General features: G+C 42.9%; 1 protein-coding gene across 3 annotated transcripts in view; it reads left to right on the top strand.

Annotated features, from left to right (window-relative positions):
* ATXN10 (ataxin 10) overlaps positions 1–14127 on the top strand; it is a 254113-nt gene that overhangs the window by 185301 nt on the left and 54685 nt on the right. For all 3 annotated transcript variants that reach the window (XM_040439132.1, XM_040439131.1, XM_040439133.1), the window contains one exon: positions 12443–12506. In XM_040439132.1, the coding sequence (XP_040295066.1) occupies positions 12443–12506 (64 nt within the window). The remainder of the gene's footprint in view (positions 1–12442; positions 12507–14127) is intronic.

Here is a 14127-nt window from a genome sequence, read left to right as displayed (position 1 = left end):
TAAAGCCTGGCACAGATATTGCGGATATTTGCATTCATACATACAGCCCCTCCAGGTAAACTCCATAAAATATCTGGGTTAGGGTCCATTCACACATCTGTGTGTGTTTTGCGAATCCGCGTATCCGCAAAACAAGGACAGCGGCAATGTGCGTTCCGCATTTTGCGGACCGCACATTGCCGGCACTAAGAGAATATGCCTATTCTTGTCCGCTATTGCGGACAAGAATAGGACATGTTCTATTTTTTTCAGGATCGGAATTGCGGACCCGGAAGTGCGGGTCCGCAATTCCGGATCGGGGCCACACGTCGTGCGGCCCCATAGAAATGTATGGGTCCGCAATTCCGTTCCGCAAAACAAATGAGGAGAACAAACCAAAGAAGCAGCAACAGGAACTCGACCTGATGGCAACATCAGTCAGCAATGTAAGCTGCTTAAGCATACAGTCTGTGTTGAGCCTTGGCACTGGGGCAATACTTGATTAACATATCCTGAGGCCTAATGGATCAATGCCCTTTCACTGAATCTCCATCCAAACTGCCAAGTCATGACATTGCAGCTGGAGGATATTTAACCATTGCCATACTATGCCTTCTAGGCACCAAGTACATTATCCACTTTTTTCTTTGTTTCATACTCTGTACCTTCTCATATTGGGAAGGACATTTTACAGTGCAGAGGCAATAATCAGTAGCTAAATTTAGGATTACTGCGTATGGTAACCAGCACATGACAGAGGGAAGAGCGAGACTTCTTTCACTGTGTTTCCACTGAAGATGATTGACAGCACAGTGCCTGTTTGCCACTACCTTTTTGAAAGCAAGTCTGTACAACGACATGCTTTTTGGCCGAGGAAATGAATGTGCTTAATGCACCTAACGTAATCTTCTAAGCTGCAAGCGTAATAAAGATAATATTTGTTCTCCATTATCAATCGCATATTTTCCTTGGTAGCAGCCATCTGTCAGAATTTTAAGATTGCCATGCTAATGAGCCAAATATAGTAGCTTAGCAATGATGAAATAAAGAGAAAATGTGGGAAAAAAATGTATTAGTGGGTTCCCTTTACATTCCACAGGTCAAATTGTTAACTTTTTTGGACGATAACCATAGACAATATTATATAATCCCCTAAGGATTATCACGTAGCTTTCTCAGACACCAGAATGGAAATTGTTAGTTAAACTACATCACATGTTTTGAAGTCTACAAATGGCAGATTTTAAATATTTTTTTTTTACTTCATTGACTTCAGTGGGCCAATGGTCCTCATTTTCCAAACCAGAATAGGACATGTTCAATTTTTTTGCAGAACGGACATACAGATGAGGGCAGCACGCCGTGTCATCCATATGCTGTCCATATCTATGTGTCTGTTACACAAAAGATAGATCATTTTCTATTCTTTCCTAGGACCCCTGCTCTCTATCTACACTTTTGGCCTGTGACAGCTCATAGAGTCCCATGGCTTTCAGTATCACTCTTATGCTGACAACACACAAATCCACCTCTCTGGTCCAGACATCACCACCTTACTATCAAGAATACGACAATGTCTATCGTCTATATCATCCTTCTTCGCCTTTCGCTTTCTAAAACTCAACATGGATAAAACAGAATTCATCATCTTTCCACCATCTTGCTCAAACCCCCCAACAAGACCTATCTATCACGATCAATGGCTGCAGACTATCCCCGATCAACCATGTCTGCTGCCGTGGAGTGACCTTGGATTCTGCCCTTTCCTTCCAACCACACATCCAAGCCCTTTCCACCACCTGCCGCCTCCAACTCCAAAACCTCTCCCGCATCCGCGCTTTTCTTAACTTTGAATCTGCGAAAATGCTTGTACATGCCCTCATCATATCCCGCCTAGACTACTGCAGCACTCTCTTCTGTGGCCTTCCATCTATCCTCAACTCTGCTGCCCGACTAATCCACCTCCCACCCTATTACTCCTCTGCCTCTCCCCTCTGCTAATCCCTTCACTGGCTCCCTATTGCCCAGCAAATTCACTTCAAAGTACTAACAAATACTTACAAGGCCGTCCATAACTTGTCCCCTCCCTACATCTCGGAGCTACTTTCCCGATACATCCCCACATGCAATCTCCGATCCTCACAAGACCTCCTTCTCTCCTCTCCTCTTATCACCTCTTCCCACAATCGACTCCAAGATTTCTCCCGTGCATCCCCCATACTCTGGAACTCGCTAACCCAACATATCAGACTCTCACCTACAGTGGAATCCTTCAAAAGAAACCTGAAAACTCACCTCTTCAGACAAGCCTACAACCAGTGACCCTGCTGCCTCTATACCGCCATGACCAACTTCACCCGCACCTACTGTGTCCTTCTCCCATACTATGTAGATTGTAAGCCCTCACGGGCAGGGCCCTCTCTCCTTCTGTACCAGTTTGTAACTCGTCTTGTTTATGATTAGTGCAATTGTCTGTATTATGTATGTGCACCTCTTCTCATATGTACAGCGCTATGGAATCAATGGCTCTTTAATAATAATAATACTTATTATTTCCATAAAATGCGGACCACAGCCCCATTGAAGTCAATGGGTCAGCAAAAAGTGTACAGCACACAGACCGTATGCGTATTTTGCGGATCTGCTATTCACAGATGTGGTCTTGTGAGTGTAGCCTTTTGTAGTGATACAGTTAAGGTGACTACATGGGTTCAGTGACGTCTTCTGTTGCTAACTTATTTTCTTTGTATGTTAGCTCTGTGTATGTTAGCCTTAGGGCCAGTTCACACAGAGTTTTGTGGAACAGATTTTGGCACGTTTCCTCCTCAAAATCAGCGCCAAAAAAATGCATCAAAACAGCCTCCCATTTATTTAAATGGGAGGCAGCACTTTTTTTTTTTTATTCCACGTTGAAAAAAACATGGTAACAAGAAACAGCATGCCCTATCTTTGGTGAGAATCTGCACGGAGTATCTAATTTAAATTAATGGGAAGAGTCAAAAACCTGTCCTGTATCCGTGTCTGTTTTTTTTTTTAATTTATTTTATTTATTTTTTAATTTATTTATTTTTTCGACGGCACACTTTTTTTGGGTGCAAATCCGCTGCAAAAACCCTAAACTGAAGATGCAGTTTTGTATTGAAGTAAAGACCCAATGGTTGTGTGAACATACCCTTAAAGTGGTACTGTACTTCAGGAGCCCCAACACTCAAAACGATTGATATGTCAATATGACATATCAAAACATTTCCAAAAATACAGTGCCACTTTTAATAGGTTTTCCAATTTACTGTATGTTATGTTGACAAGATATGCCAGAATAAGCACCAGATCCTACATTAACCATAGAACAGTGTTGAAGTGCTTGTCCACCAATATAAAGAGGCTGTCAGTGAGATTTGTTGGAATTACTAAGCTTTGATGGTGCAGATATTGGACATCCATTCTCCTGATATGTAGGGTTATGTACCTATCGGGCACTAATAAATGTCTAGGATGGGAATACCCCTTTCGATTTACCAAATAAGTTGTCAGCAGACTGGTTATCTCTTGCTATTATATCTAGCATGGAAGAACATAACATATTTTCGTTTCAGAGGAAGCTGAATTGTTATTGACATGGACTTATGAGGTCTTTTAATTCTTGGATTAGAGTGAAAATAGCAGTCATTTTCTGCTTAAAGAAGTTATCTGACTCTTTGTAACTGATGCCTATCCTCTGGGACCCCTGACGATCAGCTGTTTGAGAAGGCCTCGGCGCACCTTGAATGGGGTTGAGGTGCACCTAGGCCATGTGACCGATAGTCGTGACGTCATTCGCTTAGGGTACGCAGCGAGAAGGCTGAGGTGAGAGACCCATTATGACAAATTCCCAAAGTCACCATGGTTTAGGACTATTCACCCAATTCTGAATTTGTAATGTTAGAACAAATCCCACCAATTTCCAACACTATAGAGCCGAAAAGCTCTTTCAGTACCTCACCATGGATGACCCTCTGTGTAAATATCTGATGCAATATTCTAAGCAAAGGGCCAAATAAATCAGTGAGGATTATCTTAGAATCTGTTTTGCCAAACGTTTTAGGAGCAGCACCATAAAGTGTTTTGAAACTCTTTATGGCTCCCAGCCAATTGATTATGGAAACTGGTACAGCATAGGGCAGAATATCACAGGGGGTAGATATATAGACAAATGGCTTGTTACATAGCCATATTTGAAGTCTGTTTCCTTCATATAGTGTCTATTGTTTTTGAATGACCATATGTAGAGGGAACCCAAGGCATACATGTTTCTGTAGGTGGACTACTTCAATAACCTGAGGCGCTGCCTTCTGCTGGGGTCCAGGGTGCAGAGCATCTCCGTATCCCTGATTTTAAATCAAAGGGGTATTCCCATCTAGACATTTATGGCATATTGATAGGAAATGGCACAAATTTCTGATAGGTGCAGGTTCCACCTTTTGGGACCTGCATCCATCTCGTGAATGGAGAGGACACCATGCACATGCAGCTTTCTCCATTTACTGCTGTTTGGGACTAATAGTCGAGCTGTGGCTTGGCTATTGTAGGAAGTCTCATAGCAGTGAACGGAGAAAAGACACTCTTGCACTGCACCCTCTTAAAGGGGTTCTGCAGTTTCATTTAACTGATGATCTATCCTCTGGATAGATCATCAGCTTCTGATCGTCGGGGGTCCGACACCCGGGACCCCCGCCGATCAGCTGTTTGAGAAGGCACTGTTTACCGCCGGCCCACTGACGTAACGACTAGTATCAACTAGCATGGGCGGGGCTAAGCTCTGTTCACTTGAATGGAGCTTAACCCCGCCCACGCTAGTTGATACTAGTCGTGACGTCAGTGGTCTGGTGGTAAACAGTGAGAAGGCCGCGGCGCTGCTGGAGCGCCGCTGCCTTCTCAAACAGCTGATCGGCGGGGGTCCCGGGTGTCGGACCCCCGCCGATCAGAAGCTGATGATCTATCCAGAGGATAGATCATCAGTTAAATGAAACTGCAGAACCCCTTTAAGATAAGAGTGGGTTCCAGAGGTGGAACCTGCACCTATCACCTACATGTGTATCCTATCAATCAATAGCCTATAAATGTCCTGATGGGACAAATGCTTTAACAGGCACTGGAAAATGAAAACTGTATCTTAGGCCTCATGCACACAACCATTGTGTGTTTTGCGGTCCGCAAATTAAGGATCCGCAAAACACGGATGGCGTCCGTGTGCGTTCCGCAATTTGCGGAACGGCACAGACAGCCATTGATATAACTGCATATTCTTGTCCGCAAAACGGACAAGAATAGGACAGGTTATATATTTTTTTTTTTTTGCGATCCACGGAACGGAGCAACGGATGCGGACAGCACACGGATTGAAGTGAATGGGTCCGCATCCAAGCCGCAACTACTGCGGCTTGGATGCGGACCAAAACAACGGTTGTGTGCATGAGGCCTTACTGAGATCATTTATTAAACTTTTCCACTAAAATATATATGGTATATATAGAGATATAAATTATATCTATCTTTTCCTTCATGACCTTAGAGTGAACCAATATTTAGATTATATTGTAGGGAGTGTTCCCTTTGCACAATTTTCAAACAGTCTTGAAAGTGAAATGGTCTAATAATTGGTGTGCACAAACCCGAGCTAATTGAAACTATGTGTAGCACTTGAAGCGCTTCTATAAGGGCCAGGATTGTTCGCAGCAGAGCGTAGGGTAGAGGTGAGTTACTCATACAAAGCTCTCTCTCCACACTTCACATTTTTGGGAGGATGGCAATCTTTCATTCAGGTATTTGGACAACACTTGAAGTCACTTCCCAGCTTTCTAAAGGTAAACGTTTGCGTGCCTAAGGTGATTGAAGAATCTCAGAAGTCTGTCGCTGTGGCAGGGGGGAGGGGTGCAAGGAGCTAAGTTTTGTTGCTGCCTGTTTATTTAATGCCATTGAAGAAGTAAATGCCCTTGACCAGCTGGATATAATGTATCCCTTTAATTCACCTCAGGATGGAGGGCACACCCTTAATGCAGGTTCGTTTACTGGAGAGCTTAAAGAGGACCTTTCATGGATCCGGATATTGAATTCTCCTGCCTGGTATGCTAATGAATAGCATTGGTACAGGAAGGAGGAGACTGCCCTGTTTTCTCAATGGGCGTCACAGGGAGAAAAAAAAAACTCACCTTCTTGGACCACGCTACAGCCAGGGAGAAGGTGACTCCCATTGAGAAACAGGGCAGTCTCCTCCTCCCTGTACTGATGCTATTCATTAGCATACCAGGTGGGAGAATTCAACAGGGGCACAGCGGGTGAACGGAGCGGTGCCCAGAAAAAGTAGTAAGCGCTCTTAGATCCCTGCTTTATGCCCTACATATCCTGATACTTATTTCATAATGTCTGGACCCATGAAAGGTCCTCTTTAAATCATGTACACAGCTGAATCTTGAACAGAAGTTTTGGCTCTTCTATGCTGCGCCATACGCTGATGTAGTATGGCTCAGCATAGAAGAGCCAAAACCTCTGGTCAAGATTCAGCCGTGTACTTACATCTAAACCAAACAGGTCACACCTTTGAAGACAGTCAAGTACGTGTTTTGGATAAGGAGGCCGATTGAAAAAAACAAGGTGTGAAGGAGGCCATCTACGTAAAAATGCAGAAGCCAATCTTGAATAGAGGCGGGGGGGTTAGACATCTATTGTCTGCCACATACAATGCTGTCTTGACACCTTTTTCTGGGAGGTCATTATCACCTACTGACTCCAATTAGGATAATGGAATCAACACCTTTTGACCCCATGCTGGGTATAATGACCTCTGACCCCATGCTGGGTATAATTACCAGATGTTGATTCAGTTACATATTTATTCCCAGAGAATTCTTGTACAGTCGTGGCCAAAAGTTTTGAGAATGACAAAAATATTAGTTTTCACAAAGTTTGCTGCTAAACTGCTTTTAGATCTTTGTTTCAGTTGTTTCTGTGATGTAGTGAAATATAATTACATGCACTTCATACGTTTCAAAGTTGGATGAGAAGCAACCCCACACATGAATGGCCTCAGGATGCTTTACTGTTGGCATGACACAGGACTGATGGTAGCTTTCACCTTTTCTTCTCCGGACAAGCCTTTTTCCAGATGCCCCAAACAATCGGAAAGAGGCTTCATCGGAGAATATGACTTTGCCCCAGTCCTCAGCAGTCCATTCACCATACTTTCTGCAGAAGATCAATCTGTCCCTGATGTTTTTTTTTTGGAGAGAAGTGGCTTCTTTGCTGCCCTTCTTGACACCAGTCCATCTTCCAAAAGTCTTCGCCTCACTGTGCATGCAGATGCGCTCACACCTGCCTGCTGCTCACACCCAGCCTCTTCCTCTGCCCGCCCCGCTCTTCCTTTGCGTCCTCCTTCCCTGCAGCAAGATCCCGCGCCTGCGCTATCCATTGGCCGGGGCATGCGCACTGCGATGCCCATTGTGGGCACGGCATCTCAGTAGCTACTGCGCATGCGCCGGCCAACGGCGAGGAGGCGGACCAGAGACACCCACAATGGGCATCGTAGTGCGCATGCCCCGGCCAAGCAATGGATAGCGCAGGCGCGGGATCTCGCTGCAGAGAAGGAGGACGCAAAGGAAGAGCGGGGCGGGCAGAGGAAGAGGCTGGGGCGGGGATATGACGAAAAGAGGCAGAACAGCCTGGGCACCAACGAGGTGAACGCCGCCCTGGGCACTTGCGAGCCCTAATTTACATATGAATAAAAGTCCGTTTTTGCCTTGGGGGAACTTCACAAGAAAACATCAAAGGTACCATTAGAATCATAGACTACTTTGCTAGAGCGCTATGTAAGCGGTCTATAAGGTCACAATCTGGTGACAGACTCCCTTTAAGCAGCAACTTTTCCAATTTCCAATATTTATGTAATTCTCAAAACTTTTGGCCACGACTGTACAGTCACTCAGAATTGAGAAAGCTCGTTGGAAGAACGAGTGAAATGTTTTCAAGAAATCTACAGTAAGTCCAGTTGCCTTGATTTATTCTTTACAGATATACCATGACCTGAATAAATGAGAACCTTCACAGACATCTTAAAGGGGATAATTATCCCTGAACATTATTAGGATTTCTTTAAGTATGGTAGGTTCACAATTCTGTGCTTCTTAATAATTTATTCTATCCTTATTGAAGTTAGAACTACGTTTTAGACACCGGTCTTAATAAGCCCTATACCTGGCGGTGGATCCGCCGGAGTTATGAAGAGGCGCAGGCTTCTACATAACTTCGGCAGATCCTCCGCCATTTCTAAATGTAAGACCGCTTCCGAAGCTGTCTTACATTTAGACCTTTTTCTTACATTTAGACCTTTTTCTGCCCGTCCCCGCCTGCACCATGCCCACTTTTTTAGACCTGGCGTGAGCGGGAAGAAGGCGCAGATTGTGGAATATAGGCGTATTTCAGCTTAATAGATGACCCCCTATTTTTTTGTCACACCCTGCTCCAAATTCCCTGTATAGCCATAGAGTTAACCACCTCCTGTCCGCCCATAGACTAAAAACGTCCGGGAGGTGGTTCTATATTTCTGAATGCACGTTCCTGAACGTCCATTCAGAAACTGCAGCTGCACGCTAATCGTGCAGCTGCTGATCGGGTTGCCTGCTGTCAGTGACAGCAGGGCAACCCTTAAACAAGGCTGGGACAGTGCCCAGGTGTCCCTGCCTTCTAGATCGCTGTATACACAGCGGTCACAGAGCGCTGTGTATGCAGAGCAGGAAGCGCTGTGCGCTTCCTTTTCCGGCCCGGCGGTCATGTGATCGCCGGGACCGGAGAGTGCAGGAGCTGTATGAGGTCCTTCAGACACCTCGATCAGCCCTGCTCTGAGGCTGTACAGCGCTGTATTGCGCTGTACAGCCTCTCTGGGTGTGCATTTCTCCTGTAACTGGGGCTACTATGTCAGCCCCAGTTACAGGAGAAATCAATAGTAAAAAAAAAAAAGTAAAGTAAATGTCCCCCAGAGGTCTTGTATGACCTTATGGGGGACGAAAAGTGTAAAATAAAATAAAAAAGGTTTCACATGTAAAAAAAATTCCCCATGTAAGAAATAAATAAAAAAAAGTTAAAAATAGAAAAAATAAAATAAAATAGACATATTTGGTATTGCCGCGTCCGTGACGGTCGGCTCTATAAATATATCACATGATCTACTCAGTCCGATAAACACCATTAAAAAAATAAATAAAAATAAACTGTCAAAAAAAGCCATTTTTGTCACCTTACATCACAAAAAGTGCAACATCAAGTGATCAAAAAGGCTTATGTCCCACAAAATGGTACCAGTAAAACCGTCACCTCATCCCGCAAAAAATTAGCCCCCACATAAGAAAATCTCTCAAAAAATAAAAAAACTATAGCTCTCAGAACATGGACACATTAAAACATCATTTTTTTGTTTCAAAGATGCTATTATTGTGTAAAACGTAAATAAATAAGAAAAAGTACACATATTAGGTATTGCCACGTCTATAATAATCTGCTCTATAAAAATGTCACTTGACCGAACCCCTCAGGTGAACGCTGTAAAAAAAAAAAAACTGTGCTAAAACAACCAATTTTTTGGTCACCTTGCCCCATAAAGTGTTATAATAAATGATCAAAAAATCACATGTACCCAAAAATAGTACCAATAAAACTGCCACCTTATCCCCTAGTTTCCAAAATGGGGTCACTTCTTGGGAGTTTCTACTGTAAGGGTGCATCAGGGGGCTTCAAATGGGACATGGCATCTAAAAACCATGTGGAGTTCCTTTTCTTCTGCGCTGCCGTGTGCCCATACAGCAGTTTATGACCACATGTGGGGTGTTTCTGTAAACCGCAGAGTCTGGGTAATAAATATTGAGTTTTGTTTGGCTGTTAACCATCGATATGTTAAAGAAAAAATTGGATTAAAATGGAAAATCTGCCAAAAAGGTGAAATTTAAAAATGTGATCTCCATTTTCCTTTAATTCTTTTGGAACGCCTAAAGGGTTAACAAAGTTAGTAAAATCTGTTTTAAGTAACTTGAGGGATGTCGTTTCTACAATGGGGTCATTTATGGGGGTATCCACTATGTAGGCCCCACAAAGTGACTTCTGACCTGAACTGGTCCTTAAAAAGTGGGTTTTGGCAATTTTCGTAAAAATTTTAAGAATTGCTTCTAAACTTCTAAGCCTTCTAACGTCCTAAAAAAATAAAATGACATTTCCAAAATGATGCCAACATAAAGTAGACATATGGGGAATGTTAAATAATAAATATTTTATGAGGTATCACTTTGTTTTAAAAGTAGAGAAATTGAAATTTAGAATATTGCAAACATTTTTAAAATTTTTGGTAAATTTGGGATTTTTTCATAAATAAAGGTGAAATATATTGACTCAAATTTATGACTATCATGAAGTACAATGTGTCACTAGAAAACTGTCTCTGAATGACTTGGATAAGTAAAGGCGTTCCAAAGTTATTACCACATAAAGTGAGATATGTCAGATTAGCAAAATTAGGCCTGGTCAGGAAGGGGGCAAATGGCCCAGATGGGAAGTGGTTAAAGGGACACTGTCACCTGGATTTCACTTACTGAGCTAATAACATCACCACATCAGTCTCCACAATTTATATTAAAATATACTAGTATTACTGCCCTGTGTCTTGTAATTTGTCTATAAAATCGCTTTTATTAATATACCTCAATAAGGAGCCAAAGGGTCTGTCCCTCCGGCCGTTGGATCCCAGCCGCATCCCACAGCTAATTTATTCACTGCTCATCGCCGACGTAATGTGTTTGTTGCGCCCCAGAAATCTCACGCATTTCCGGGTCGAGCAAAGCTAGCACATGCGCGCTTCGTTCTGTGATGCCGATGCCAGAACACCATGCGGTCACTGACATCAGTATCCACGGCGCATGCGTGAGATTTCGGGCACAACAAACACATTACGTCGGCGATAAGCAGTAAATAAATTAGCAGTGGGGCAGTGCTGGGCTCCAAGATAATGGGTGCGGCTGGGCTCCAACGCCCGGAGGGACAGCCCCTTGGGCTCCTTATCGAGGTAATTAACATATGATTTTTAAGCTATTTTCTAGACAAATGAAAAGACAAAGGGTTGTATTACTAGTATAGTTTAATGTAAATCGTGAAGACTGATGTGGTGATGTTAATAGCTCAGTAAGTGAAATCCAGGTGACTGTGCAGCCACCACGCGAGGGAGCATAAAAGGGGTTTTCAAAGGATCTCCTAAAAATAATCGTAATGTTCATTTAAATGAATTTTTGAAAATGTACCATTATAAAGTTATTTGACCACCTGTGCTTCATGTCTGTTTGTAAAAACAGTTGCCTTGGGTAATGTCCACCCAGAGCAGTTCTGTATGGTGGTTATGCTTGCTTAGTACGCCTCGCCCTGTTGGGATCGACCATGCTCTCCTGCGCATGCGCAGAAGCTCTAGTTTCTTTTTATGATAACATGTTGCGCAGAGGGTTTCAAGGAGTTGAGAGAGAGAGAGCGAGCATCACATCAGTGTTAGGGCTTATGCACATGAATGTATTTTGTTTCCATGTCCATTCCGTTTTTTTTTTTTTTTTTTGCGGAACCACTAATTTCAATGGGTCCACAAAAAAAATGAAATTACTTTGTGTGCATTCCGTTTCCGTATGTCCATTCCGCAAGGGGATAGAACATGTCCTATTGTCCACATTACAGACAAGGATTGGACTGTTCTATTAGGCCTCAGCTGTTCCGTTCCGCAAAATACGGAATGCACACGGACGTCATCCGTATTTCTTGCGGATGCGTTTTTTGCTGACGGCAAAATAAATTTGATCGTGTGCATGAGCCCTAACTCGCAGCCCTCCCACTCTTCAGAGATCCAGACTGATAGTTGGGGATTGGCATGTGCATACTGTAATGGACAAAAAGTAGGCATTTTTACGGCTAAATATGTCCTTCCTTGTGTCTTTGTGTGTGAAGCATGTGGTGTAGTTGCATAGTGGTTTATTCTTTAAGATCTTGCTTTATGCTGTTAAGAGATTTTCTTTACTAATAACACTTATTTTCTATCGAAATTAGAGGGTTATTTTCTGATCTTGAGGTCCAAGAGTCCCCCTATGAGAATGTTGCTTTGGTTCACGTGTCAACACCACTACATTCACTTCTATGTGGCTGCCGACTACATCACTCAGCTCTGTTTCTGGTTGACCCATAGAAGTGTATGGTGGGGCTGTGACATATGCACATCACTGCTCTATTCTCATAAAATCATTAACATTGATCAGACACTTAGCACTATCCTGAGTCCTGTACGGCTGGCTAATCTGCTCCTTTTATAGAAGCTATTTCGGAAACTAGGAATGGTGCTTACTGCTTGACAATCACCGATGAACACTGATAACATGTGAAATCCTTTAACTTCAACTCTGTTCTACCTCTGTTCTTTCAGATCTGGCAGCTAGATGGGATTCCCATCATCCTGGATAACTGCAGCATTGATGACAACAATCCATGTATCCTTTTAAAACGTCATCTAATATCACACATCAGCAGTAGGATGCTTTCCAATGTGATTTTTTTTTTACGTTAACGCAGTGTTTACGATATCATTGATCTTGGTATCCGTTGTAAAGGTGAATTCTGGACATAGTACACCAGTAGTATATAAAGTATTCACCCTTTCCACACTTTTCAAAGACTTTCTAAAGAGCTGTTCATAGTAAAAGTTGCAGCTGCTTTTCTCAGCCTGTAGGAGGGTCAGCTTGCATGTCGAGCTGTTTCTAACATTGTCCAAGCTGTAAATCTCAGACTAAGGCCTCTTTCACACGACCGTTTCCCCCCCCGTTTACGGGCCGTTTTTTGCATTCCGTATACGGAACCATTGATTTCAATGGTTCCGGAAAAAAACTGGAATGTACTCCGTATGCATTCAGTTTCCGTATTTCCGTTTTTCCTATTATTGCCCGCAAATCACGTTCCGTGGCTCCATTCAAGTCAATGGGTCCGCAAAAAAAACGGAACACATACGGAAATGCATCCGTATGTCTTCCGTATCCGTTCCGTTTTTTGCGGAACCATCTATTTGAAAATGTTATGCCCAGCCCAATTTTTTCTATGAAATTACTGTATACTGTATATGCCATACGGAAAAACGAAACGGAAACGCAACGGAAACAAAAAACGGAACAACGGATCAGTTTAAAACGGACCGCAAAACACTGAAAAAGCCATACGGTCATGTGAAATAGGCCTAATGCTGTACTGTGCCTTCTTCTTGGGTATAAGGTTTGAAGAGGAAGATAGTTTCAAAAAGGAACATGAAGCAGGATATAGGACCTTCAGGTTTTGTAACAGGCACTGCGCTCACTCCATCCTACATTAAACCCTTAAAGGAGTTGTGCAGTCTGTTTGTATTGATGACCTGTACTCCGGATTAGTGTTGAGCAAAGAGAGCTTAGGGTGCTTCATCCGAAGTTACTTTGTTCAAAACTTCGAAATAATACTGTACGGAGAGTAGTCTCTGTACAGTATTAGAATGTATGGGCTCCGATGAGCAGAAGTCAGTTTTTGCGAAGTCGCGCGTGAATTTGTTGAATAACTTCAGTAATTGATTTTTAAAACTTGAACCCGAACTCGGTACTAGTTGGAAACAAAGTCAAGTTCGGGTTCAAGTTTTGAAGAGGAGGCAGTGCTCCATGCAAGCGCTCCTTCCTCTTCGTTCCACTCCCCGTAGTCTTGGACACAAGTGTAATGACAAATACTCTGAAGTACAATATGCCACCGCTACGGGGAAGACGATGTGGCCAACACAGATGCCTTCAGCTGACAAGCGCTCATGCAACCGCTCAGCCAGTTTTATAGGTACAAGTCTGATAACAGATGCCCTTTAAACCTCCAGTGATTTTTTTTTTTCATCTCTGATTTCAAAAGCCATAACTTTTTTTTTATTTTTCTGAGGTGAGTTTTATTTTTATTACCACCATTTGTCTGTACCCCTACTGTATTTACCGTTTAAAATTTTGAGGGCTACAGTGTGAATAAAACAATGCAATTCTGCCATTTTTAGGGTTTCGTTTTCATAGTGTTCACTGCACTGTATAAATGACATGTTAACTTTATTCTGCAGGTCATTGT

The sequence above is a fragment of the Bufo bufo genome, chromosome 1, assembly GCF_905171765.1.
Source record: "Bufo bufo chromosome 1, aBufBuf1.1, whole genome shotgun sequence".
In the NCBI taxonomy this organism is placed as follows: Eukaryota; Metazoa; Chordata; class Amphibia; order Anura; family Bufonidae; genus Bufo; species Bufo bufo.
This window is presented reverse-complemented; position numbering and strand designations above follow the sequence as displayed.